This window comes from Trichoderma harzianum, assembly GCF_003025095.1.
Source record: "Trichoderma harzianum CBS 226.95 unplaced genomic scaffold M431scaffold_4, whole genome shotgun sequence".
Classification (NCBI taxonomy): Eukaryota; Fungi; Ascomycota; class Sordariomycetes; order Hypocreales; family Hypocreaceae; genus Trichoderma; species Trichoderma harzianum.
The window spans coordinates 2,688,025-2,714,319 of NW_020209252.1; the positions used below are offsets into that span (position 1 = coordinate 2,688,025).

The 26,295-nt window shown below is 48.3% G+C and overlaps 7 protein-coding genes across 7 annotated transcripts; 2 read left to right on the forward strand and 5 right to left on the reverse strand.

The window, feature by feature from the left end:
* The first annotated feature begins 1,104 nt into the window (after nucleotides 1-1,104).
* M431DRAFT_15669 (glycoside hydrolase family 16 protein) lies at nucleotides 1,105-2,429 on the forward strand. Its single transcript, XM_024912958.1, has 2 exons — nucleotides 1,105-1,483; nucleotides 1,559-2,429. The coding sequence occupies exons 1-2, from the start codon at nucleotides 1,221-1,223 to the stop codon at nucleotides 2,208-2,210; spliced, it is 915 nt and encodes a 304-aa protein (XP_024776852.1). The 5' UTR covers nucleotides 1,105-1,220; the 3' UTR covers nucleotides 2,211-2,429.
* An 11-nt stretch (nucleotides 2,430-2,440) lies between these two features.
* M431DRAFT_112874 (glycoside hydrolase family 55 protein) lies at nucleotides 2,441-4,872 on the reverse strand (the record flags this gene model as incomplete). The annotated part of the gene is made up of 3 exons (XM_024911854.1): nucleotides 4,517-4,872; nucleotides 4,269-4,457; nucleotides 2,441-4,209 (listed from the first exon to the last, which is right to left on the reverse strand). The coding sequence occupies exons 1-3, from the start codon at nucleotides 4,848-4,850 to the stop codon at nucleotides 2,441-2,443; spliced, it is 2,292 nt and encodes a 763-aa protein (XP_024776853.1). The 5' UTR covers nucleotides 4,851-4,872.
* Nucleotides 4,873-8,485: 3,613 nt separating this feature from the next.
* M431DRAFT_480767 (hypothetical protein) lies at nucleotides 8,486-10,699 on the reverse strand (the record flags this gene model as incomplete). The annotated part of the gene is made up of 2 exons (XM_024915902.1): nucleotides 8,486-8,727; nucleotides 8,767-10,699. The coding sequence occupies 2 exons, from the start codon at nucleotides 10,697-10,699 to the stop codon at nucleotides 8,486-8,488; spliced, it is 2,175 nt and encodes a 724-aa protein (XP_024776854.1).
* Nucleotides 10,700-12,133: 1,434 nt separating this feature from the next.
* On the forward strand, nucleotides 12,134-14,167 carry M431DRAFT_480768 (hypothetical protein; the record flags this gene model as incomplete). Its single annotated transcript, XM_024915903.1, has 2 exons — nucleotides 12,134-12,338; nucleotides 12,558-14,167. 2 exons carry the CDS (start codon nucleotides 12,134-12,136, stop codon nucleotides 14,165-14,167), a joined length of 1,815 nt encoding a protein of 604 aa, XP_024776855.1.
* A 109-nt stretch (nucleotides 14,168-14,276) lies between these two features.
* On the reverse strand, nucleotides 14,277-16,096 carry M431DRAFT_506909 (hypothetical protein). The gene has a single exon (XM_024918882.1). It carries the CDS (start codon nucleotides 15,716-15,718, stop codon nucleotides 14,609-14,611), a length of 1,110 nt encoding a protein of 369 aa, XP_024776856.1. The 5' UTR covers nucleotides 15,719-16,096; the 3' UTR covers nucleotides 14,277-14,608.
* A 362-nt stretch (nucleotides 16,097-16,458) lies between these two features.
* M431DRAFT_112882 (hypothetical protein) lies at nucleotides 16,459-19,968 on the reverse strand. The gene is made up of 3 exons (XM_024911855.1): nucleotides 18,953-19,968; nucleotides 18,809-18,884; nucleotides 16,459-18,756 (listed from the first exon to the last, which is right to left on the reverse strand). The coding sequence occupies exons 1-3, from the start codon at nucleotides 19,893-19,895 to the stop codon at nucleotides 16,593-16,595; spliced, it is 3,183 nt and encodes a 1,060-aa protein (XP_024776857.1). The 5' UTR covers nucleotides 19,896-19,968; the 3' UTR covers nucleotides 16,459-16,592.
* A 2,875-nt stretch (nucleotides 19,969-22,843) lies between these two features.
* M431DRAFT_61329 (hypothetical protein) lies at nucleotides 22,844-23,388 on the reverse strand (the record flags this gene model as incomplete). Its single annotated transcript, XM_024921582.1, has 2 exons — nucleotides 22,844-23,296; nucleotides 23,356-23,388. Coding segments are annotated over 2 exons (486 nt in total), but the record flags the coding sequence as incomplete, so codon positions are not given.
* Between the last annotated feature and the right edge of the window lie 2,907 nt (nucleotides 23,389-26,295).

Sequence of the window (26,295 nt, forward strand, 5' to 3'; positions counted from 1 at the left end):
CCCGATACACGGGTTCCTACTTGCTTCAGGTATAGTACCTTCAGACTAACAGAAAATTTCTCTGTGTTTGTGCTCCCCAGGTAGCGTCTGACATCGGGTTTGGAGCTCAGCAATAGCACCAACGAAGAAATACAAAGAGGACATGCTTCGCCAATCAAAATAGAACAATTAGACGCCTCTTTCATGGAAAGAATGGATCTAGTTGTGCAATCTTTCAGGCTGCTGCTGCTGCTACAGAATACGGAGGTCATGCACGGTCAAAATACTGCCTCTTCGCTTCCCAATAGCCACTGCAATTGTTGATAGCATTACGGAGGAATACGTACGGGTACATCCTTCACATCCCCGCCACGATCCTTGCATGTGTCACAAGCCCCCGAATGGAAGCAGCCGAATGAAACAAAAACGACCCAGTCTAGCCGCTCTGTGTACCCACAAGCAACTAACTGGAAATTTAGCACTGGAACTACGGCTCAGTCCTCTAACCTTTGAACTCTGAACGAGGCGGATAGCAAACAAAATATGTTGAGTCAGTGAAAGTGCCCTAGGTTAGTATATCCTAGCAGGAAGAAGCACGAAACTTTTTCATGTTGGTTGGCCGTGAAGGCTTACCTATAGACGATCGATAAGCCACAGAGTCACAAGCTGTCCCGATGTCGCCCTTTCCTGAATGAAATTGGCCGGCTGTAACCCGATATAGTAGGAAAGGAAGAGATTCATTTCCATGAGCCATGGATTCGATTCTTTCTTTCTCTGTATACTTTTCTACGCCGGCATTCTTGATAATTGTTTTGACATGGAGTATATGTATGTACAAAGACGAATGGAGAGGCACCTACTATTATAGCAAAACATCCGGTCGGCATGTATCCAGCTAGCAGTACATTCCTACGGGGCAGCTTATGCTGTCACGGAAAGCAATGACATACGAGCGATATGCTTCTCTCACCTGCGACTAACGGTTGTCATTTTCTATCTGCTTATGCGTTTTCTATGCCAAGTGTGGCGCGAATTTCATGACCTGCAGATGCGATTCTGTCAAACACAGCCCGAAGTCAGGTGACGCTGCCAAGCCGTATTGCGAAGCTGTCATAATTGCACATACGTCACCAAAGTGGAATCCATAGTGATGAAAGCTTCAACTCAGATCTCTAAAGCCGCGACATACCATCTACTATCTCCAAATACCACAGTCATATCCCCCTTACAATTAGCACAAAATGCCTTGGAAAGATCAGCTCAATAAATTTAAACAAGAACTGAACCATTTAGTCGCCGAACCGAAAGCGGCATCACAGCCACCACCTGTACCGCCTCATCCGCCATCTGGGCCGCCCTTCCGTGGTGAGGTTTATTGGAAGCCGCAGTTTTATCCCAATGTTCCCGTCAATCACGAGTGGGATGCAAAGCTAGGCAATGGGCCGGATGGATGGGGAAACCACGAGCTGCAGTTTTACACTGCCGAGCCGCAGAATTCCTTCCAGTAGGTCATAGCCACAGGTTACACTCGAAAGGACGACGACTGTAGAAGGGTCCATGGTTCTAATATCATTTGCAGCACTCCCGAAGGCATGCTGGTCCTCCGGGCCCTTGCAAACAACTCTGCGCCTTCACCAGAGCAGCGCTATACATCAGCGCGCCTTGTCAGCAAGCAGACTTTGGCCCGCGACAAAGGTGTTCTATCAGCCACTATTTTATCTCCTTGCGCTGAAGGCATTTGGCCCGCCTTCTGGCTTCTGCCTAAAGAGCCTTTCTCTTGGCCGACTGACGGTGAGATTGACATTGCCGAAACGTGGAACGGAGATCATGAGAATCGGACTTGTCTTCATTGGGGACATCACCATGAACCACAGAAACATCGAGTTTTGGGCTCTCGCATTCCTGACATGCACTGCCGTCCTGTACGATATGATTTTGCGTGGGAGCAACCAAACGGCGTGCCCGGCCAAGGAAGGATGATCTGGTACATCGATGGCAGACCGGTAATGAAGGGTGAGGTTCCAAGCGGTACTCGTCCTCTTCGAGACATGACCATTTTGCTAAACGTGGCCATCGGCGGAAACGTGTGTGGTGGCAAAACACCTCGGGATGGATACTATGATATGGTTGTTTACAGTCTCTCCATGGCGAGTGAGCTAGAATACGGGGGATGGGGCAGGTTTGAGCAAGACTGGCATCATCCCTCTGTGCCATTGGGAAACACATACTAGAGGCTTTCAACATCGAGGCCTTTTTGAGAATTTCTTTCGCTTAGCAGGGCTTTTCTAACCATCGCATATAATCACATGAATGAGGGTCAAGTAGATGCTGATTTAACTTCAATTGTCAAGTGCTATATACAGGGCTATATACAGTATTCTATGACTGTATACATTTGTTTCAAGTGAGAGATACATCAGAATTGAGACAGTTTCATCTGTCATACACCGACAAGGCCAAATTAAGACTGGCTGGCAATGTTGGCAATCAGGGTTTGCCAAGATCCACCGTATCCGTCAGTGCCACCGTTGCCGAACTCTGCGCCGTTGGGCAGTCTCATGGTCTCTGCGACGTTGGGTCCAGCGGTAAAGCCGAAAAGCTTAGAGTTGGACACAGCAGTCTGGATGTAGTTCATGATGCCTTGGTTGACCTTGGTCAAGCTGTTGAAGTTCCAGCTACCAGCAGCATAGTGGAAGATGTTGCTGTTGCTACCAGTGTAGTACTGAGCAAGACCCATGCGGCAGACAGTGTCACCGCCACTGCACCAGGAGAAGTTGGGGTCAGAGGCAATGGCGTTGAAGGGCTGGCCGACAAGATCAGCGCCGTTGTTGCCCTGGTTGTAGTTGGTCTCAGACTGGAAGAGGGTGACGAGGACGTTGGCGGCGTTGTGGAAAGACAGCTGGAAGAGCCAGTTGTGCTCGGATCCGAGACCAGTCAACCAGGTACCGGCAGTAGCCTCGACGAGGACACCACCCTTGACGGCGCTTCGGGTGCCCTTGCCGCTCTGGTCAGAGGCGTGGTCAGCAACCCAAGACCAGAAGTTGTCGATGTAGGCGGAAGAACCAGCAGCAAGGTGGAGACCCAGGTAGGCAGCCTTGCAGTTGTCCTCGTTTTGGCAGTTGATGGACGTGTCACGGGTGCCACCAATGGTGTTGAGAGAGTTGAAAACAGCGACATCACCGGGGTTGTTGCCGGCCATGTTGATTCTGAGCAGAATGGCACCGGCGAGGGGCTCGTTGACGGTGAATCGGATGTCCTGGATGTGAGCGACACCCTTCTGGCCGGGGGTGCTACCGATCTGAACAACAGGGGTAGGGTTGGTCTCGGAAGAAAAGGCACTGCCAGATCCGGAAATGGTGGACCAGGCCTCACCATACAGCTCAGTTCCGGAAGGGATGGTGATGGTGGACGTGACAATGTAGATACCGAAGGGCAGGTAGGCAATCTTGCCCTGGCTGGCAGCGGTGTTGAGAGCAGCCTGGAGAGAAGCAGTGTCATCGGTGAAGCCATCTCCCTGCAGGGTGTGTCCGCCGTTCTGGTTGGGGTCCTTCAGGTTGACAACGTTGGCAACAGTCTTGTCGGCATACTGGGGAGCGTTGATGACGGGGTATTTGCCGCCGGGAGCAAGCGCTGCAGGCCTGTTCACTGCTTGAGCAGTAGGGTTGGTCACATAGGTAGGGTTGGTACCACGGGTGTTGCCCCAGACGTAGGTTCCGATGCTGGTAACGCCACCGACCTTGACGGCACCGCCAACGACGACCATGTTGGAGTTGGTGGTGTCCTTGGAGATGTTCTCAATCATGAAGTTGGGGAAGCCAGGGACACTGGTGAAGAAATCACCAGAGTTCTGGCTGACACCGTCGATGACGGCGACCCAAGGGTTTCCAGAGTTGAGGACAATGCAGCGGCCGACGGTGTTGCAGGTAGGGGCGAAGATGCTGATGGTGTTGCCGCCGTCAATGTAGATACCGTTGGTGCAGTCAGTGAAGGACATGCCCTTGATCTGACCCTGTTGGTGGCCATTCCAGTGCAGACCAATGTTACCGAAGCTGAAGTGGACGTCGGAGATGGAGATGGTAGATCCTCCATTGACGAGCATACCAGTGTGAATGCCCTGGGGCATGTTAATCTTGACATTAACCAGAGCACAGTTCTGGGCAACGGCCCAGCTCAGAGCGACGAAACCGCTCTGGCTAGTGACGGCAGTGGTGTCCAGAATGACGTTCTTGACTGTAGAAACCGTAGTGTTAATACTTTGAACTATTCTTTGCAATGCAGCGCGTACGTACTCATGACCGAGAAGTGGGTTTCACCACCAGAGCCACCACAAGGGTGGTTGGAACCATCGCCCTGACCACCAACGATAAGGTAGTTGCCGTTGAAGCCAGAAGCCGCCTTGATGGTGGGAGGGTTGGCAGCATCACCGATGATGACGGTGTCAGTGTCAAGGAAGATGGTGCTTCCAATGGTGTAAGTTCCTATTATGAAGCCGTTAGAACATTGTTTCACAGCACGAGACGTCTATTCATCGACTAACCTGGAGGCAGGTAAATGACACGAGGCTCTCCAGCCAGGTAGCAGTTGTCTCTGGCACCCAGAGGTCCATCAGAAGTGATGGCACTGACGAAGCCGTTAGCATCGCCAGAGTTCACCGTCTTGTAGACGGGGTAGTTAAAGTCCTGAGCTCCATTGCTGGAAAACAGGTTGGGGACATAGCCTCTGACGGCTCCCGTGGTGTGGTCAATGTTTGGCAAAAACCATGATGAGCCGCTCTGCCTCTCCTGAAGCGAGGCGGCCGGGCTTTCAGTTGGCAGAGCCCAAGAGAGGGATGACAACAGGGCCACAGAGCCCAAAAGGGAAAAGGACTTCATTTTCGACAAATGATCAAACGCCCTTCTAGAAGCTATATCTAGATTGACACTGAGCGTGAAGTCTGGTGGCTCTTGGCACCGATATAGGCAACAGATCGTCCCTTATATATTCTGTCGCGCACGAACAACCATGGCTAAAATTGCAGGACATCAACAAAGCCGCTTACCACGCTTTTCCGGCCCATATCAATCAGCAATTGGACATCTTTCCAAACTCGGTAAGCCTTGGGATCATGGTCCCCAATACAAAGCACGACCCGGCCTAGCGCTACTAAAACCTACGTATCCACGTCTGTACTGTAATGGCAGCTGTTTTGCCCGCTGGCGAGCCCGCTGAAGAAGCAGCTGACGCAAAGAAACAAAAGTAGATTCCTAAGAAAGTCAGCAGAAAAGTGGCATCGGGCCGAGCAAGCCATCCCGCCTTCCAATTTCAGCGTAGAGGGTCAAACTAAAGCCGCCAGACGGACGCGCCGCAAGCTGTATCCGGAAAACATACAGTGACGTGAATGAAGCCTCGAAACGTACGGAGCGCTGTAAGCAATATGGACACGGAAAAATGAGCACCACGTCTCGGGTATCCGGCAAGCGGTTGCATTGAGAGTTCGTACTACATGCTGCTTCAGTAGGGACAGAGCCCCGCAGGGAGCGATGGAGTCTGGTGTCTTTGGTGGGAATAATAATGGATGATGGTGAGAAGCAGCGGCCGTCAACTATGGACCTCGAAAGGGCCAAGTTTTGGCGTCTCTACAATATTATGACTCTAGTCCGACAATTGAAGCCATCACAACCTCGGGTGGTGAGAATTACCAAGGCTTCTCAGGAGATGCATACGAGTATTCAGCTGCCAAACCAGCGCCCATTCTTGTGTGAAGCAGGAGATTGATATAAGGGGTTGAGCCAGTGGAGTTTCTCCTGCGCCCCCCGCTCTAGTTTCCGAGGCTAAACGAAGCCACAAGTCAGACTAGCAGCCATCCGGGACGAGGCGACGGCAACTCTCTGCTGTTGCTGCTAGAAGCTCGTAAAGCGGTCATGATCAGCATAAAAGAATAGTAAGAAAATAGGATATCTTTGGTGGAAATAAATGATGTCTTGTGATGAACTGCTGTAGTCTTGAATTCTAAATTCCAGTGCTTATCCAGAGCTGGCAGCGGGCGCTCTCCAATTGGTTACTAGTGGTGCTGCTAAGAGGCAAGTAAAACGCCGGATGGATGGATTTGCGATCTCACCACTCCGTGTTCTATTATCGGAAACATCACGAGCTTGGGCCCCCTTTGGTTTAATTGTTGAATCATCCTACAGCCGTAGCCGATGCATTCCTCGGTATAATAGTAAGTGCCAGGTTGTATATTCTTAGAAGACGGATTGTCTCAGCCCTATTTCTTTTCTATGCTGGGAGTGAGGAATTGTTCCCACATAAAGGATCATAATTACTTGAATCGAAACCCAAACTAATAAAGTAGTGAAATAAGCATAAATCAATTTCGCCCAAGTCGCCGGAGCAGCTGAATCCATGGCACACAAAAAGAGTGTTACTGGTAAGGTAGCACCATATGTATGGTAACATTGTGTCTCCTTACAGGGCACTTAACAACAGGGCAATGTACTTATGACCATCGTACTACAGTCAATAGCCATTCTCGTCTCTACAATGACCGACTCGAATACTTCTTACTGCTCTATTGTATAATTAACATTATCTTACATTAATCAGCATATGCTATGTTTGTTACCTTCCTCGCCCTACCATTATACCCAGCGGCCAAGAACTTCTGACGTATTATAGCATGCCTTGTCTATCAAACCCTGGACTTTCCCAGGCTTCTCACTTTTCTACAGAGCGATTTCATAACTCATCAGTTATCTCTCGACTCGGAATTGTTGACATCCGCTCGTGACTTGTTCTCTTCTTTTCCTCTTGGTTTGGTCGCATTTGCCAAAAGTCCTACCCCAGCCAGAAGCACAGGTATTCGGAGCAACACTAGCTTTCTCTAGTAAAATCATTCGTAATATTTTATATGTTGCTTTCTTGTACGTTCCATACAGGGTTCACAAACTTACTCTTTTGGAAGGTCCCGAACCCCGGGCTGAGAAGCACAAGGATGGCGGACAAGCGTTGTAGTATCAAGGAAATGGACACAGGTCTCCCCGATCATGCAACTATACTTTCGGAACTGAACGTGGTTGGTTGTAAAAGAAACAGTAATCACTTTGACGGCTGCCTATTCTCTCTTCACCTCCCCAAAAAATGCAACCCCAAAGGCAGCTTTTCAATTCCTCACCGTGAGCCATCCCACTTACATGGGTTACAACGGTCTTACACCACCTTGTATGGGCGCAGGCCCGTAATCGTAGTTTGTTACCATGCATCATGTCTCGCAACTCTAGACATCTGTGTCATACGACTCCCTGCGCATTGAATAGACATATGGTAAGCATGGGCCTGGATTATTACTTCTATAATATGTTCTATGGATTGCGCATAACTCAACCAACATGACACAAACACACTGCGCGGCCATTAGTTGCAGACTACAGTCGACCCCTAATTCAGCTTACACCATCCTCCATATCTACTGCTACAACGGCAAGCCCTTGACAGCCCCCACGCGTCACTGATGGAACATAATCTAGCTTCCTCACAAAGTATGGAAACGGAGCCCTTAAAAGCGACTTTCCGCAATCAGTGACCGGTGAATGCGTACCTGTTCGAATACTACATGGCTAGGCAAAGATGGATAATGAGTGAACCCTTGTAATTTGCCTGATATGGATCGATGGAGGGGTCCATGTGGAGATGATTGTTAGTACGATTACACATATGGCAAGTCAATAAGGCGTACGGAGTACTGAGTAAATAGTGCATTTTACATTTTACAGAGCCAAGACCTGCTAAGAAGGCCGCATCCGATTTATCGCTCTTTACCCTACGAAGTTTGTCTGTGCTCCGATTTTGAACGATATTGCCAACGATAACACGATCCGCTGCCTCCCTAGATGGCGCAGTTTTAATCTGCTCGTGTAAGCATTAGCCAAAGAATGGCATCATAGTTTCAATCCCACTTGCCAATTGTGGAGGAGACAACATTTCATAGCTTCCCTTTTGAGCACCCGGGCATTGACTCCTGTTGCTGCGACGGGATTTCGGGCTTTATGGGATGACTTGAAGCAACCGGGAGTTGGGCGATAATACGAGATCTATCGTCACATCAACCCTGCAGTGATCGTCGCTCTTGGCACATCGACACGCTGAGGGCCGCTATCCCGAGAGCAACGTCTTGGCAGTGTTGCCTACGTTCCTGTACTAGGGCCCGCTGACCGCAACGGTTAGTCCATGGATTGACGTCGTATGCTGATGTTCGGTGTATTTCTAGAGTCTCCCGCTCCGATTTGACGATTTGCCGAAAGATCAGCCTTTACCAGACCGACTCACACGTGGCAGGGAACGTGTGCTGTGCAGTGCTTCAGGTACTGGCTTGGTGGTTTACCCTAGAACGCAACGGATTGTTCAAGTGTATGGCAATATCCTCGATGATATAAGATAAATAAGTAAATAAATAAACGTATAGCAATAATCACGCAAAAGAAGCCTGAATTTTCGTCTCTTTGTTCCTCCACACGGGTTTGGAAGATGGGAACTAAGCTTGACAGCCCTCCAGGTCGGCTACAATTCTAGCACAAAGCTCCCTCTCGCTCGCTTTTGCCACTTCGTCGTCGCTACTGTTAATCATCATGAGACAACTGAGAACAACATCCGCATACTTATCTCCACATGCCCATCTGAGGCGATCAAGGTACACTCGACAAATCCATCGTCTTCGCTCATAATGATCCTCTTCGTTATCATCGGGTATGATATATCCTCGAGAAATATCAATCTCTGTGAAATCACCGCGACTATAATACTATGAGTGCGTACCTTTGTAGTTCATCAACTTCTCCCACAGCCCGACTTCAAGTAGAAGAATACCGAGCGAGTATACGTCATATGCGTGGCGATAGAGGCGCTTTGGATCCGCGTGCTTCGCAGGATGTTGATAGTAGTCAAGAGTGAAGCCACTGATGTTTGTCTCTTTCGTCTGCTCCTTCACGAGTGTCTCCTCCGGCATAATATGACCTAATATGGTGTCATCTCGAAGAGTTCCGGTTCTACGTTTCGAATCTACTCTCTGATCCATCGGGTTATTCCATATGTGGGTAGTGGTTCTACGCTCCGTCTTCAGGAATCTAGTTTCAATAGGTTGTTCAATTGCTGACGAAATCGTTCGGATGATAATGTCGTCTGGCCGTGAGAAGATGTAACCCATCAGAATAGGCTTGGAGACGTCGATCTCAAAACTGTCCTCGTATCGATCTTCTTGGAGCGTATTCGAATATTCGGGGAAGAATATTACTGAGTCCGCCCGAATATTTTTGTGCAGCCAGCCACTAGAATGAAGTAGGCAAACGGCATGCACAAGCCTTCTAGCCAGCTCAAAACGCGCACCGAGTGTAGATCGGATACCTTGTTTTCGCTGGGTTCTAAGAAGAGACTCTAGCGTCACTGGTGCGCGAAGCTTCAGGTTTTCCGCAGGCCGATCGCGACTCTGAACGCCAATCGTGCCGGGGAGCCTGTAGAGAATGCTGCAATGACCGTTATGTTCACTTTCTGTGTGGTCTATCGTACCGGCGATATCTAAACCATATACGCTTTTCATATTGTTCTCACCTTGAAAGGTATTAACGAAGTTCCTGATGAGAGTGCGAAGCTTGGGATCGGCTGGTCTGACCGCCTCTATCACTTCATCACCTTCGGATTCGTCGCCGTCGTATTGTTGATGGGTTTGGTCGGTGTCAGCCCTGCCGTGATGGCTGTTCATCGTGTCATCTATTGGCAATGTTGGCAAGAAGCGCGCCCTGTTTCGACGACGCTCTAATCTCTGTTTCTGCTCTGGAGTGAGTTCTAGCGGCGGTCCGCGGTAGTCTCGCATTTCCCTGTAAACGATCTGCCCTTCAAATAGGGCAAGGCCTTTTCCCAAATACCGCATCTCGCGTTGCCCTTCGCCAATGCTGGTGAGAGTGCTGTCATCTGCGTCCACCTTGTCTCTGTTTTGATAAACCGATGCTTTCAAAGTGGCCGCCGAAGCCAGCAATTTGTAGCCTTTCCGTACTGAAGACTGTTCATCGCCCTCAGCAAGCTGAGTTGCGAGGCTTGAAGTCCACTCCAGGCCTGTTGGTGACTCCTCCCTGGCCAAACATTCCATAGTGAGATATATGTTCATTGACTCGAATGCGTTTTCGGGGCAAAGGCGATAGAGCGAATCGCTGTGAGATCTCAAGTCGGCAATAAGTTTCTTGAAGTTGTCCTTGTCTTTCAAAGACCATTTAAATTTATTGAGCAGAGAGAGACGACTCCTGACTTCACTGATCACAGGCTTGGCATCCTCAGTTGTAGTGCCCGAGATGACCAATTGGACGTTATTCATCACCTGTGACCCATCCTGGACGACCTGGGCTGACTGAAGCCGGATACCATACCGCTTGGTGAGTTTATCTTGATCGGATAGTGTATCTGCAAGGGCAGAAAGAGTCTTGAAGACGCCTTCAGCCTTGAATCGGTTGCTCAAGAGATACTCATGAAGTTTGGTTCGCTTTCGTCTGGTGGGATCGGAATGTTCTGGTTCGCCGCCGCCCTCGTTGTGAATTTGCCAATAGAAGCCCCATGCTTTGAGAATGGACTGCTGAATCTCCAATTCGCGCAGGTGAGCTGAAGATTCAGCCTCTGCAGCTCTCACAGTGGTAAAAAAGTTGTAACAGTCTCGACATGTGGTGTAGAGATCCACGATACCGACAGCAAGACCCGTAACGTCCATGATAGTGATGGAATAGGAACAAAATGTATAATACTAGCCAACGTGGGAAGAGTCGAGCCGCAGCGGGCTATAAACAATTTAGGTGAAGTCGAGATCTTCATCTACGAGTTTTATCCGTGACAAGACATCTTGATGCATTTAGGTGGGATTGCGCCTGATAGGCAGCAAGGCTGTGTTGGCTGTGCTAGGAGTGATTGGTAAAGTTGATTGGCCTATCTGCAATGTAATATGTGTGTTCCGCTTCATATTAGCACGCAGGAATGCGCGTGTTCTTGGCCTGAGGAGCGACGTCCGCACAGTGAGCGCTTTCTGCCGCAACCTCACCGAAACCAAAGGCGATTGGCCTGTATGCAATGTATGCGTTCTGCCTCATATAGAAACACATAAATGCGCGTGTTTTCGGCCTAAGCAGACATTGACACCGTGAGTGCTTTCTGCCGCTGCCTTGCGGAGCCTAAAGAAGATGCGCCGCGGCGGACTTTACTTCTGATCCATCGAAGCCTTTAGAGATACTAAGAGAAGCCTTGTTATTTAAAAAAAAAACATAGATGACCAGCTCGAAGAAGCCTCTTGGATCTCTTGCTTAATACACATACATTGGCAATTAGGGTATGTGTATTAAGCTAGAGACCCAAGAAGCCTCTTCGAGCTGGTCATCTATGCTGCCGCGTCTCATCGCGAAGATGCGTGCTGCAATCCGAATGCACAGCAACAGGAGCCTGTCATCCTGGACAAGCTGCTCGACTCTCCGGGTACTACACAATAGTGGTCGGGATGTAAAAATAAAAACATAACATAATGAAAAAAAGATTGTATACAATTGCAATCAATACCATATGCCCAAGTGTTTCTGAGCGCAAAAAAGATTCAAAAGAATTCCTCTCAGATGTCGCGCGTCCGAGAAAAGTGGAGTGACGACGTCATCCTCCAGGGCGTCGGGTTTGACAGACAAGGTTAAAAAGAGAGAAACGGACCGCTTATAAACAGACAAAATCGCCCTGCAAGTATGCAACACATGCAGGGCATTGATAAGTGATTACATAGCCGGGTACCTAAGCAACTCCGGGTTCTCGCTCGTATGTTCCGGCGGGTTGCAAAGCCTTGGTTCTGAATTCTCGAAGTATCCAAGTTAATTGGCGTTGCTCAGCTCTTTGCGGCAACGCCGACTGATCCGTTCTCATCCGTAGTGATGCGTCACCCGCCAGTTAGCAGCTGTGGCGGCCATCGGGAGGAGCGGAAGTCCACCGGTAGCGTCATGTTGGATGATTGTATAAAGTGCGGGACAATCACCTGCGCCACTGCGCAACGTCTTATAATTGGCAGCCGTGGACCTGAAGCTGTCGAAGCGTTGATTAATCGCTCTTCCAGTTCCAGCTCTGGAGTAGCTAACTCGACAACTTCCTTTTTGTTTTGCCAACTCTCCGAGCGACCAAAATGCAGAAGGTGACATCTAAGCTGCCGTCCTGGGACACCACCAAGACCACAAGCAAGAAGGGCTTTGACAAGGTCTGGGGTTGGGCGGATAAGCTCGGAGCACCCGTGAATCGGCTTTCCAATCGCATTGGCAGCGAAGCATTTTGGCCTACGACGCTGGACAAGGAAAGCGACAAGGCCGCAAGAATCTTGAGATCATTTTGCAGTACGTATTGATTTCTTGTTAGATGGATTTGTTCAGGAGGAAGGCGAAAGACGTGATCCATCTTCACATCCATCATGTCAATGCCTGGTTTGGTTGCTTCTTCATTTTTGACCTTGTCCCATTTCCACATCATTTCCAATCCATCAATTCAATTCGGGGCCCATGTTTCCATTTACCTGCAATATCTTGGATGATTGCTTACAACATAATTCGCTATAGAGGATGGTTTCTATACCGAAGAAGAGCGACCGGCTGATGATGCCGGCCCGAAGCGGAAACAACGAGTTATCAAGAAGATTCCTCAAAAAGTAATAGAGAATGCTGTTGGTCTCGCCATCTTCACAACTATGCGTACCGGATTGTGGATATCCGGAGCTGGCGGTTCTGGAGTCCTAGTTGCCCGACAGGAAGACGGATCATGGTCACCACCTTCGGGCATTTTGCTCCACACGGCCGGTTTGGGATTCCTTGTTGGTGTTGACATTTACGACTGCGTGCTGGTGATCAACAATCCCAAGGCCCTTGAAGCATTCACCAAGATCCGGGCCACCCTTGGCGGAGAGATCAGTGCAGTCGCCGGACCTGTCGGCATGGGTGGAGTTCTCGAAAACGACGGCAAGTGGAAACAGGCAAATAGGCCGGTGTTCACATACCTCAAATCCCGTGGCTTCTATGCAGGTGTCCAGGTCGATGGTACGGTCGTGATTGAGCGCACTGACGAAAATGCTCGCTTTTATGGAGAGACGATAGGTGTTTCCGACATTTTGGCTGGAAAAGTTCGACATCGACCTCCGGAGCTTAAAATGCTGATGGAGACATTAAAGGCTGCTGAAGGTCGATCTGATGTTGACGAAGAGCTCATGGAGGAGCTCGAAGGACAACCAGCGCCAGGTGACGTCAATGTCGAGGCTCCCAGCGATGGGAAACTATTTGGCATTCCGGAACCTGACGATCCAGATCCGTATGGCTTTTTGGCACTACAAAAAGAGGGACTGGATATCGTGGAAGCTGGCACTCGTTCAAGACCATCGAGCCGCCAGTTCGAATACCATCCAAGCCCAACGAGTCCAGTCTATGCCAAATTTCACAGTAGAAATAGCAGCATGGAAACATCAGAAACAAGAAACAACCGCGATAGCTATACATCATCTCGCCTAAGATGGAGCTCTGATCGACACTACGAGTCGTCCGATGCTGGCACACAAACAGACGAAGTCATAACTCCAATTACGAGCCCCGTCATCAACGGCTTTGGGCACTCAAACCTTTATGATGAGAACGGCGACTTTTACAACGCGGTCAACGATAGTCCCTGGAGTTCAAAGGGCCGCAAAAACAGTATACACCGCGACTGGGGCAGAGACGACAGCCTTACCTTTTTCAGCGAAGACGACGAGAAATCAGAAGCTGCGTTCTTGTCTCCCTCCGATCTACGATCACAGTCCATCAGCGCTCCTCCAGTTGATGCTGTAGTCACTCCTGCCCGTGTGCCACCTCCCCTTCCGCCGAGGAATATCTCCCGCCCTCTCAAGCCTGAGTTTGAGGAAGTAGATCTGAAGGCCGTCGAAGTTGCGAGCCACGAGGAAGCTCTCTCGTCCGCTCCCCATTCAGAATTTACCGCCAAAGAGACAGAAGGCAGCATTAGTGAAGCAACGTCGGTCTCACCAAGGGAAACACCACTTGGAAAGGAAGACGAGCACTTTGCTTTGCCACACGAATCCTCCCGTACTCTCTTCGATTCTGACTCACACTCGCTTGAGATCAACGCTCGGGACGAGGGTGAAAGATTCCACAGCCTCTCTGGCAGTCCTCGCAAGTCTGGTGAATAAGCGTCAAAACTGCTTGTGGCATGTCCCTCTTAAGGCATGAACGAGGCAGCTTCGAACGATATCGATGTGATAAAGGCATTGGATCACGATGACTCGATATATCTAAATGAATGAATGGCATCTGTTACACGTGCTTGCAGCATGCATCTCCTTTTATATTTAAACCTTTTTTACTCTGGCGTCACGGTGGGCCTCGGCGAATCTTGCTGTATATAAGTGACAAATTGAGATTGGCGTTTCCATCTAGCCTGGTTTATTATGATCATCGTTGAAGTGTGGATACGAAAGAAAAGTCCTCATATTCCGGGAGATGAACGTTCAAATGGAGGTTCGTCGTGAAGCGCAATTCCATGTAAAGGTCTAAAATCCATCAAAATTGTATTAAATAGTTTCTTCCAACGGGAAACATGCTTTGTACTATATATGTGTGTAGTCTATCCCTCATGGCTTGACAATTCCAATATTTTTCAGCTCGTCTCGCCATTCGGTTGCACATAGCAATTTGTAGTTAACCTCAAACTTGGGTGCCCATTCCAACAGCTCTCTCTTTGTGTGGCCATGAACACCGCAGCCAGGAAGATTTAATGGACATTCTTCATCGTCATCCATGCGGTTACTAAATAGGTATTCCGTATATTCCCACCAAGATTCTGTTATCGCTCCCACTGCATTCGGCTCTCTGAGTTCGTGCCAAAGCAGAGATAGCACGAACGTTTTGTACCGAATGAGTGGTCGTATACTCGGCGATAACGCGATAGGATGCCGCAATCTTGCATCGGTTAGAAACGGACTGTTTAGAACCAACTCTGGAGGTATATCATGGATATCTGCAGCAATCCGCTGCACATCAACTGCCAACATCTCGAGTACCGGTAAACTGTAAGCGATATCGCCGCCGCTCCCCTCAGAAGCCAGAGATTCGGGCTTCCGTTTCTCGTCAGGCCCCAAAGCCATGATGGTCAGCGTTTGTAAGTTTGGCAATTGTCGAATGGAAATAGCATTTGCGAAACCTGTGAGGTCTCCCGGAATTTCGCATAGGGCGAGGTTCCGTATTCGACTGCGGTCGAGGGCGATAAACCCGTCCAGGGATTGGTCGCCGTTGTCAGCCAGTCGCGGATCTAGGAAAACATCCGAAGGAATTCCATTCGGGGGCCATCCGTCAAAAACGGCAAAGATATCGGTATCATAGCTGATGAAAGGAGTGTCGAAGCGAATAGTGATATTTGACGCGTGGTAAAGGCGGGAAGGCTGGAAAAAGTGTGGTTTCCAAAGGTCTCGGGCTTCGCGACATGCGTGAAGCAGTGGGAATATCGCATGTTTCTTGGGCTGCACAATATATCGATAATTGTAGCGCTGAAGAGGGTCCTTTTCTTCCACTACGGCACTTGTTCTAGTACCAATAGCGCGATAATGGTGTCGATACCATCGAGCAGCTGGAGGTAGTATCCCAATCACCCGAGTAGGCCTTGGCACGGATTCCCATATCTTGAACCGTAGCTCTGCTGGCAAACGGGAAAATAGCGTGAACTCGGCAGCCGTCTCCTCCATCATGGCTGGTTCATATGGTAAGCCTCGGCCCACCGTGACAACGCCAATGGTTGATGCCCTTTGGAAATATTCTGCGCTGTGCAAAGAGCAATTCGTATTCCAGAAAGATGTCTGTTTTCTAGATTTTTAAAAGGAATCGTCCAGGGGATTGACACTCCAAATCTTGCCCAAAGTAAACCCAGACCCCTCGTTGTGGGGGTTTCTGCAGTCCGCGGCTCAACGCCTTTTTAATTGGCTGTTCTCTTCCCGTTTACCGGTAAAGCACAGACTCAGGAGGTGATGCACTGCTGAATAACGCTTTCCTCTGCTTGTCTTATTGGCATATGCAGTCGTCGTTGGAGGCTGGTACGTGGCTCGCTCTAATACGCTCCCTTACTCAACCTTGTCACTGCTAAGGTATGCGAAGTAGAAACCGGCGAGATTCGCAATTTGTATTAACGGGGAACAGAAAACAAATGACGTAATTACTGATATGTACAGAGTAGGGTGATGGAATGATCTCTGAGCGGACCATGGATCGAGGCGGTGGGGTTCCCCAACAATGGCTAAATAGAGCCTATTTTTGGAAAATGACATTTTCCATTCAAAGTATGAGAAAGACGTAGATTACGGAGGATGGTACTCCGTAGAACCTAATGGGCCAATGAATGACATTGAGCAAGTGATAACAAAGTGGCATTGGTAATTGGCACAAAGCGATGCTTGCACATCTCGACGACATCTCTGTGGAGGCCCATACTCTGCTGGACAGATGCAACACATTTTCAATTGAATGCTTCCCATTATGGTATCTTTACTCAAACTGACAGAGCTAACTTAATCTAAGCAGTAGAATTTCTAGACCTTGAACCTTCCCTTGCTTCCATATCTATTGGCATTAGTAGTCCCACTGATCACACCAGTTTTTGATCAACGCCTCGTCGATCGGCCCGAGCTTCCTCATGGTCTGACTATGTGCCACAGTCCTCTTGACATCAAAGTAAATGTGGCCGATACCTGCCTTCCCTTGCTCATCCATTCCCTTGTATGTATCAAGAAGCTTGATTCCTGGATTTTTCTCCACATCCTCTGCTGTCGCATCGATCGCACTGGCTTCAAGAGCACGAATCCACTCATCAAACGGAACGAGAGCCTTGATCCTTTCTCCGTAGTAATTTTTGAGACTTTTAGCAATCTCAGCCCAGCTCGTAGCCGACGGGTTGACTCCATGGAAGTATCCTGAGATGCTTGACAGAGGAATCTCCTGGTTGACGCCAGCGACATCCAAAACCAATCCCGCAATGTCTTCCACCGGCGTCCAGTCCACAACGTCTTGAGGGCCCAGACTGGCCGGCAGTATCCCCATATGGACTGAGCTAGCGATTAGACTTGGTATGAATTCTTGGGGGTTCCAGGTGCCTTCTTTGGTTCGCGCGCCAGCAATTTGGCCGACCCGAATTACGGCGGCGGGGACCCCGGATTGCTCAACGGCGGCATCTAAAATAGAGCTTGCAGCAAATTTCGATTGCCCATAACCCATCTTTGGCAATGTCACGTCATCGAGGCGATGCTCAGGAATTGGCTCTGGCTTTGTCCACCCCTGGACAGTACCGATACTTGAGATGAAAACGATGGGAACTTTTTTGGCTGCCTTATTAGAGAACTCGACCAACTGGCGAACTCCCAAAATATAGGGCTTAAACGAGTTGACGCTGATGTTGAAGTTGACAGGCCATGCATTGTGTATGATGCGATCTGCCGTGGCTAGGATATCGTTATACTTGGCCTCAGAGAGATTGAAGTATGGCTTAGACAAATCGACACCGAGGAACTCGACTTTGGAAAAGTCGGTGCTCAACCCTCTAGCAGCACTGTAGGCGGGCTGGCGGGAGTGTCCTCCATCTTGGCCGCGGTTGAAGGCAATGACCTTGGCAACCCGAGGATTCTCAATCAGACGGTCAAGCATGTAGGCACCAAGTGATCCCGTAGTGCCGGTAACGATGACTGTTTGTGCTTCATCCAGAGGAAGCAGTTGGTCCATGTTTGGAGGCGGCAGGTCCGCACTGTACTCTGAAATGATTTCAACCATGTCACTGATCTCTTTCGCAGACGTATCGTCATCGTTTTGGCCAATGATGGCCGTCGAGAATAGATAATTGGCCAGTCCGCTTATTGTTGGATTTGCGTAGATGACTCTAGCAGCAACAGCATCCTTGCCAGACTTTATACCAGCGAATTCCAGGGCTGAGCGCAAAGTTTTTGAAAGAGTAAGAACCTGCATTGAATCAACACCAAGGCTGAAGATATCAGACTCGGATTCAATTCCAGATATACCAGTCATGGATTCGACAATGTCCACTATGGACTGCGTGAGGGACTCTGGGCTAGAAATATCTAGCGGCGCAATTGCATCCTTTATTTCGATCGCCTCGTCCGTCTGCGCATACAATCTGTCGATGAAGTCTTTGTAAAGCCTTACAGTTGCCATTCGTTGCATCGTACCTTTGGGTGATAATGCAAATGGTATGGTGGGATCTGAGATGGCAATCATATCACGAGTAATTCTTCCATGAGCCACAGTGACCTTGTTAATCTCTTCGACGATGCTCCACACACTGCTTATGAGAGCTTCTTCGGCTGCTTCGTCTTTTGGGTGTTCGTACGGCTCCAAGATCAAAGCGGGCTGGAACCGTTGCTGCCCTACTACAAGGGCGAGCTTGATAGCGGGATGGCCCACCACAGCGGCCTCAATTGTAACAGGATTGAGCTTCTCGCCTGTAGAGAAAACGATAACGTTATCCGTGCGGCCGTGGTAGAGCCAGTGGTTTGGCTTCGTTGGATGCTTCTTATACATGTCGCCTGTAGACCATTCAGTCTTGTCCGGGAAAGTGTAAAAGAGGATTTTTAGCCCTGGTTCCCCAATTTGTTCGCGGCGAATAAACATCTCGTAAACATCGTCGTCGGCTATTAAACGGAACTCAGCGCCCATTTCTTCAGCATTGATGACGATCCATTGCCATAATGTAGGATCAGCCTGGTGGTGGATCAGATAAGGTGCAATCCTAGACACGTTAGCTGTATACTTTGACAATTCTTTGGTGCTTTTAAGCTTACTCAGTCGAAGATATAATGTTGACGAGCTTAACGCCTCTTCTAACAAGTGCATCTCCTATCACAGGGGCAAGATTGCCTATCCATCTACTATTAGTCGGTGCCACAAGAATGAGAAAATGGAAGAACTCAGGTTTTTTTTCTTACCTCCGCCAAAACCCGTGCTCTTTAGATTAGCAAGGAGCTGAACGTGCTCATCATTCACACTCATGTCCTCGATAATTGAGGGAGGTAGAACTGCGGAATCAGCCTGCGAGTGGACGAGGCACTCTGCCACTAGGTCTGCACTCAGAGGACGATTCGGCACACCTAGAACTATTGTAACGCCGTGGTAAATGCCAAAGATTACCATACAAGCAACTCCGGCCATGTGGAATGTGGGCATTGGCGAAAATATCTTTGAGCTGTTGGTACCCCACCAGCTCCAGATTGAAGGAGCACCATCCAGAAAAGATGCCTCTTGTAGGTCATCAACGATCGCAAGGCTTCCTTGGCGAACAGTCACAGGCTTTGGAATGCCTGTAGAGCCACTCGTATGCGCAACAACCATGGGGTGCCATCTTGCTTCTTCAAACGGCGTGTTGTATGGCACATGGGGAGCCGTTGATTCGATCCAAACGCTCCAATCGGGGGCTGCCGTTGCTGGCATAGGATATGACTGAAGCCATGACTCTATGGTGGATTGCATGGGCGCATCGTACATGATCCGTGTGCATTCTGTGGCTTTGAAAAGCGAAATTTGAGCCTCAAGACTATTGCGAGGCGAAATGAACAGGGCTTTATGATGAGCTTTTATGCAGGCAAGCATGATGATGACATATCGTACATCGCTTGGTCCGATATAAGCTACCGTGGGAAAAGAGTCCGTCTGCGAAATATTTTCTGAGGCCTGTTGAAGTAGCTCACCAGCCACGTGGTTTACAGCATTTGAGACATCTTTGAATGTGATGGGGCGATAGCCATCTTCAAGATTGCTGGAGACCGGCTGATAGATGAAAACTCGTTGAGGATCGGAGGCTGCATAACCATCAACGATGTTGACTAAAAGTCGTTGTCCGGACTGGGACTTTGAACTAATTTGTCCGCCCATATCTACTATTCAAGCGTGGCAGTAAATCCGGTGATCAAAGCTGATATGTAGTTGTTGTAGAGATTGTGAATGTCGTATTATAAGATGATTTTTCGAGGTATTCTGGCTAAAGCGAGCACCACCATTTATATCATTTTTGCCAGTCGCGGTGTCTTAACATTCTAGAAACAAACGACGACGACGTCACAAGGTAACCACGCCGCCCCCAGCAGTTCTTCTGCGCCCTGCACCGTTACAGTCTCGCGAATCGGTGGCCCGAAAGTGCCCCAGCTGGAGCCATATTTCCTCTTTCAGGGATGAACGTCAAGTGGATCATGTCGCCCCCCCTTTATCGGCATGGTATATGGAAGGTACCCGATCCCGAGGATAGGGCCTTGTTTCTGTCCGTGATAGGTTACATACACTAGTAGAAGAAATGTTGAGCTCTTACAACTACTGGAGGGCAAAATGCACGCATCACGATACGTGGTGAACTTCTGTCAGCACCCGCCACGACCTCCGAGTCCGGAATTAGCTCATCTAGCTCTCCAATTATTATTACTATGTCAGGTAATGACGAAAGGGGTAGTGTATGTGTCATTTATCACCCAGTTTCAACTTCAATGATTTAGTGTACATGCTCCATTAGGTGGCTTCATTGGGCCACATTATCATGTTCTGCCACTTTCATCGGAACACCATGGTGCCGATTCTCCCGACTTATCTTGTTGAGAGTCATTCATAAATGGCTGCTCAAAGTAGTCATCTGGAGGTTGTTTGAGACATGTTATGTCATCTAGCTAGCTGAGAGAATATTTCTGTGTAACGCCGTTAATAGTGTTAACTGTGGCCGAGAAGTCGAGTAGGAATTCTGTTAGTTTCTTCCCATGTCCCTACACTAGCAGCGAGAGGGCGGGAACGGGATCACCGCGGTGGCGTATGCAAAAGACGCCTCTCAGGGCTGGCCATTTACCACAGTAACATTCTGCCTTACAATACAGAAACCCCCACTCGTGATGCTACTGGTACGATCAGGACACATCCTTGGCATCTACAAAGCCTGGTACATCATTGGCCGTTACACATGCACGCGATCGCCTCATCACCGTTTTAGGACATGTGGCTGCGGACCAAGAGAGCTACCCGCACGCTATCCCCCAAAACACGCATGTCGGCGTTAACAATATAGCACGGCAGGTAAATGCCGGGCTATGTCCGGAGTACGGAGTAATACGAAATGTTCCTTACGCGTTTGGCGGCGGACAAGACCGAGTCACATTGAGAGAAAAAATGACGTCCCAATACGTACAAAGCACGGAGCTGTTTACGGCGAACATCAGCTTCGATTTGACACTTCGTGATCCACATGCGTCTCGGAGCGGCGCTATTTTGACAGCCGGCACTCCGCCGCATCAAAACGCTAATACTTGACAAAGAACGTCCTCACAGGGGCAGCTCAGGGATAGTTTCGGCTCCTAAGACACATAGTAGACGAATTACACACAAGCCCAAATAAGAATACCCGCTTTAGCCCCGTTCCAGGAGTCCAAACTCCTAGTACTAGGACAAGTAATGTTTCCTTGCTCAATTATTTTGTCTGTGAAAGCTCCTGAAGCGCTGCTGGGCTTGTACCTCCGCCATCCATGGACTCCACGGATGTTTGAGCCGAGTCCGCGTGTTGAGGTATTACTGCTACCTTAATCCCACGTCGTAGTTCCCTTCTGGGCTATGGATGATGTGTCGTGCGCCCGATTTAAGTGAGTCCGATAGAATATACAGGGTCACATCGCTTCTTATCTGACCCGAGGAAAAGTTTCTTGTTCGGGAAATGATATGCTGAGTTTATTATGGCTTAAGGAAGCTATTCCCTCGAGCATCACATTTTTGAATGACACAACGAACGTTGTCCTTTCGCATAATATCGAAATGGGAGAAAGGCTGCCAATATTCTGGAGAGCTTGACTGCTATTCTACCGCGTTAATAATGCGAAAAATATTCTCATTCCAAAGATTCATAAACGTCAGATGATCCATTACAATACCGGACTCCAGGCAAGACGCGCTGTCTCAATTATTCTGCAACCTATTACAGAGTATATACAAGAGATTTCTCCATCTCAGGCGCGAAGCGCTTGTGAACGCAATAGAAACCTAGAGTGTCCTACACCAGGCTTCACCGTTAATATTTATTGTATAGGAATTCCAGATATGGCCGCGTATATCAGCGATTTCACTGCTTGCTGAGGATATCCAGGGCCAATTGATAAGCAGACTGATATATTAGTTAGGCCCTGAAGGAGGATGGATATTGGGATGCCTCTTTGTCCATTTTCTTGGAGGGTGGGAAAAGCCTGCCTGTGGGTTTCTTCTCCACGGTCCCCTTCCTTTGATAAATTGCCCATGAGAGAATTAAAGTTGAATGCCTGCAGGGCCGGCACTCTCCGCCATGCGGACTCCGGGTGTGATGTCGAATAACTCTGTAATATGGATGTGTTTGTGTTTAATAGGCCAAAACCATGTTCCGTCAAAAGATTGAATCCATCATTGGCTTCTGGGTTGTGAAGAAGACTTGACGAGTTGGAAAACTCGAGGATGTCGTCTTGCCAGTTGACTATTCCGACATCATGAAGCAACACGACCACATCCTCTACACTGAGATAAGTTTCGCTCGTTGGAACGCCGGGGTAGTTTCGCGCTTGCTTTAAGCGGGAAGCCAGAGACTGGCCTGGGCCAAGCCACCATTGGAATTCTGACAGAATATCGTCGCGATTTCGAAAAGCCAGCGTGAGTCCAAATATCCGAAAACCTAGGTCCGTAGCGTGCCCAAAGTTCCCTCTCAGAGCATCATATCCAGAAGACAGTGTCGTACGAAGAAGACGCGATCCAATAGAAGAAGGTTCTCCGTTGATGGCAAACTCCAGAGCAAAGTAGGATGGCGAAATCAAGATCCGGTTGTCGGGTGGTTGTGGGTAAGCATTTTGGTCGAGTTGTTGATGGGCAGAGGTAGACTCGCTTCCGAAGTGGATAGTATTTTTGCCCTTTTCTAGATCGAGTTGTGTAGCATTCGCCATTGTAGAATCCATGTGATCGTCCAATAGCATTGCTTGCGTCGCGTTTGTATTATCCAGATCTTCTTCTGGAGGTTGATCCACATCTCCTGATTCAGATCGCTGAGTCTCCCCGTCCACAACTTTTGCTACATGACGAAATTCTTTTATAGCGTTTAAAACTTCAGTGCTAAGGTCCGTGTCCTTTGGAATTACCCCGGACCGGATAAGGGAACTGGTCAAGTCCGTGAACACTGTGCAAGCGCGCTGGGCTGCAACTTGTAGGTCCTGTGCTCGCTTTTGCGAAGAATCGAATTTCTCTTTGTGCCGTTTCCGATATGCTTGCTGTGCAATGCGGCTTCGTATCCGCCGTGACTATTAACGAAAATCAACAGCTGATTCTATTTTAAGCTTGAGAGCAAACGTTTCTGTACATTCGCGGTGCTTTGTTCTTCCGCAGACGACATCGTAAGGCTTCAGCTCACTATTGCACAGAGATGGCCTGAAGACGGTGATAGATTCGGTTCAATTTGATGATTTAGTTTCTCACTTTTACTGCCACGGGCATATTCACGTTACACACTCCGGCATGATGTGGAAAGCCAAGGTCTTTGTAAATGACCGGGCGAGACACAGAAGAACCAGACTGGTTAGTTTGATTTGTAATGAAATTTATTAATCGTCTCTTTTTGGGTTTAGCATCCAGCATCCCGCTCCACACAATCAATGTCAGCACATGTCATACCCTTGACCGCCGGCATCAATAACGTTATCATCCCGAGAATTAAAGAAAAGAAGAATCTAGGCCTGGACCAGAATTTATATATATATAGCCATACTGAAAGAATTGCGGCAGCAGTTTGCCTTTTACAAGAACTGGGGAAAGACTAGTTGGGAGGGGATTCGATCTAAGATAACCCTCTAAGTTCAATTTCTTGCAGACTAAAGAGCGCTGAGTTTAAAGGCCAATTCACACATTTAAACAAAAGTCATACTTCATGTGGCATGTTTGGTATCCAGTTGGCAGGATTGCTCGAAAAAAAAGCCTCGATGGCCGGTGCTTATTGAAACGAACCATGGCTCGAACACATAAATTAATAAGGTCAAATGCATTGAGCAAGTAAAAGTAATACAAGACAGTGGATCTTAATAATAAACTTGAGTATATGGGACCCAAAGGCGCTTTTGGCACTGGGCATTTAGAAACAACACGCGGATGCTTCCATTACACTTAAGATACACTTAGGAGATATATTATATCAGCCGAGGGTACGGAGTGAAGAATACAGAGGAAAATCCAAATATTGACACTCTTCAAAGATGAAGCTACTTTATCAATGGTTGGATGGGGATCGATCACCATGGCATCAACAAGCGTAATACTCATTGCATCCTTTAACAACTGTTAGAGTGAGCGTCATTGATGAATTCATCAGTGAACTGTATTCAACCATTAGAGAGTGAATATGCGAGAAATCAAGACTGTCATCTAGGACTGTTATCATTATCAAGTAGAGTTTGCCTACATTCTCACTCATATACTAGAATGGTGTCTTCCAAGGACAAAAGTTTATAATGAAGAATAGATTAGTGACATATTATTGACCCTTTTATTAGGATCGGAGTTTGCATTGCGATGCTAGTATTTCTGGTGATGAGCGTGTAAAATACCCTATACCGGGAGAATATCTTCTTGATCAAAGCAAATTAACCAATGAATGATCGTGGGGAATTCCAGAAAAGCTGGTAATTCTTGAGGGGAAGGTAGAGACAATACTTGAACTAAGTCTCCTGGTGGTAATGGTGAAGCTGTGGGAGAAGGGTCGAAAGTTTTGATGCCAGGAGGGTGTTTGTCGTCAAGCACTCGAGTGAATGCTTGAGAGTAATAGAACAACTTCTGTCTTGGAGAGAGGGCTGATATTATGTCAGTAAACGTACGTGGCAGCTCGCTATCAAGAACTACGATCTCACGAGTTGTGGACTCGGCACAAGACGGCAAATTTCTATTTTAGCCACCAATGACCATTGCAGTAAGTACTCACGATGAAGGCCTCATCAGTCTACGAGATTCAGTGGTCCAAGCTTACTTGGTTACGTGTTGCTTGCAATGTCATTCTTCCCCGAGTGCTTTGGCGGAGGCACTACGCTGCTACTTTTCCGCGTAACGTGCTTTTGGCTTTCTTGGGCAGTTACTGATACAGCGGAGTATTTCAGAGCCGCCTACTATGGTTACATGTGTTACATAGTTGGATAATTGTGAATGGTTGACCATTGACCTGCAAATGCATGGCGGGATGATCTGCAGAGCTCCTACCACAGTGTATGCTGTGATTTCCTCCAATCACGTTGAAGAATCTCGATGCGCTGTTCACGCAGGCCTCCTTTCCTTTCATTTTGTGTATATGCCGATGCTATTGGCTCCCATTGTGACAGGCATTTTCTTATGTCTACTTCTACATTGCTGAGACAAAATAAATCTGGTGCTACGTACATGATACAGATGGCGGCTGGAATGGACCAGCCAATTGATGCCAGCGCTCTTTACTCCGACATTTTATCGCAGCATGTTATGTGCTTTTTTCTTCCTAATGCTGAGCTGGATTCCATACTTGTTTTTCTGTTACGGGATATGCATGGCTTATTTCAGAATGGATAACCTATCATCCGACTAAACGCACAATTATGCATTTCCTCGCATGCCGTATTTGCTACCAATGTGTAATTATGAGGAGTTCGTATTTTTTAACCCCTTGCATGCCCTGATCAGTTGACGGATGAAGCCACAATATTCCTACACCGCAATAAATCCTGGATTTTAATCCGTATGACGCACTATATCGAAGGGAGCAGCTCGAAGCATGGCCGGAAAAATAGAGATCCGCATTTTCTGAAAGCCGAGTTCTGGAGCTACAGGCGAAGCAGATCCCGCATCAAGCCTAGACTAAGGGGAAAAGGCTTGGTATACAGATTAGAGAAATCATGTCCATGTGCTTCCCCAAGACGCCAAGAGATGAATCCAATAGTTTGGTCTTGATCTTTCGCGGGGTAGCTTCTACAAGCCGACTACTGGCCATTTTCAGATTTCCTACCCATGCCGCTGTCTTGGCCTTCTTGGCCTTTGATGTGGGGATCTGACATCTACAGGAAGCATGGAGTCAATACAGAGTAGCGGGGCGCCCGAATGGTTTGCCGTCAGCAATCGATGTTAAGAAATAACACGGGGGATTCTAGAATGCATTCCACAGTGATGGCACCAGGTCGTGCCCTTTACTGTTCGACCTGGACGTCCATATAGATGGATCGTGCACCTTATTCGAGTATATTAAGGATTTCTGATCTAGCGGCCAAGAATAGAAAACTTCCACCAATCAGAT

What these genes read in the sequence shown, in the direction of transcription:
- M431DRAFT_506909 (XM_024918882.1), bottom strand. Translation starts at nt 15,718, where the DNA reads ATGATGGAGGAGACGGCTGCCGAGTTCACGCTATTTTCCCGTTTGCCA.
- M431DRAFT_15669 (XM_024912958.1), top strand. Translation starts at nt 1,221, where the DNA reads ATGCCTTGGAAAGATCAGCTCAATAAATTTAAACAAGAACTGAACCAT. An exon ending in GAGCCGCAGAATTCCTTCCA is followed by an intron (nt 1,484 to 1,558) that starts GTAGGTCATAGC and finishes TATCATTTGCAG; the next exon opens with CACTCCCGAAGGCATGCTGG.
- M431DRAFT_112882 (XM_024911855.1), bottom strand. Translation starts at nt 19,895, where the DNA reads ATGGGCGGACAAATTAGTTCAAAGTCCCAGTCCGGACAACGACTTTTA. An exon ending in GAGCACGGGTTTTGGCGGAG is followed by an intron (nt 18,885 to 18,952) that starts GTAAGAAAAAAA and finishes GTAGATGGATAG; the next exon opens with GCAATCTTGCCCCTGTGATA. An exon ending in AACATTATATCTTCGACTGA is followed by an intron (nt 18,757 to 18,808) that starts GTAAGCTTAAAA and finishes TAACGTGTCTAG; the next exon opens with GATTGCACCTTATCTGATCC.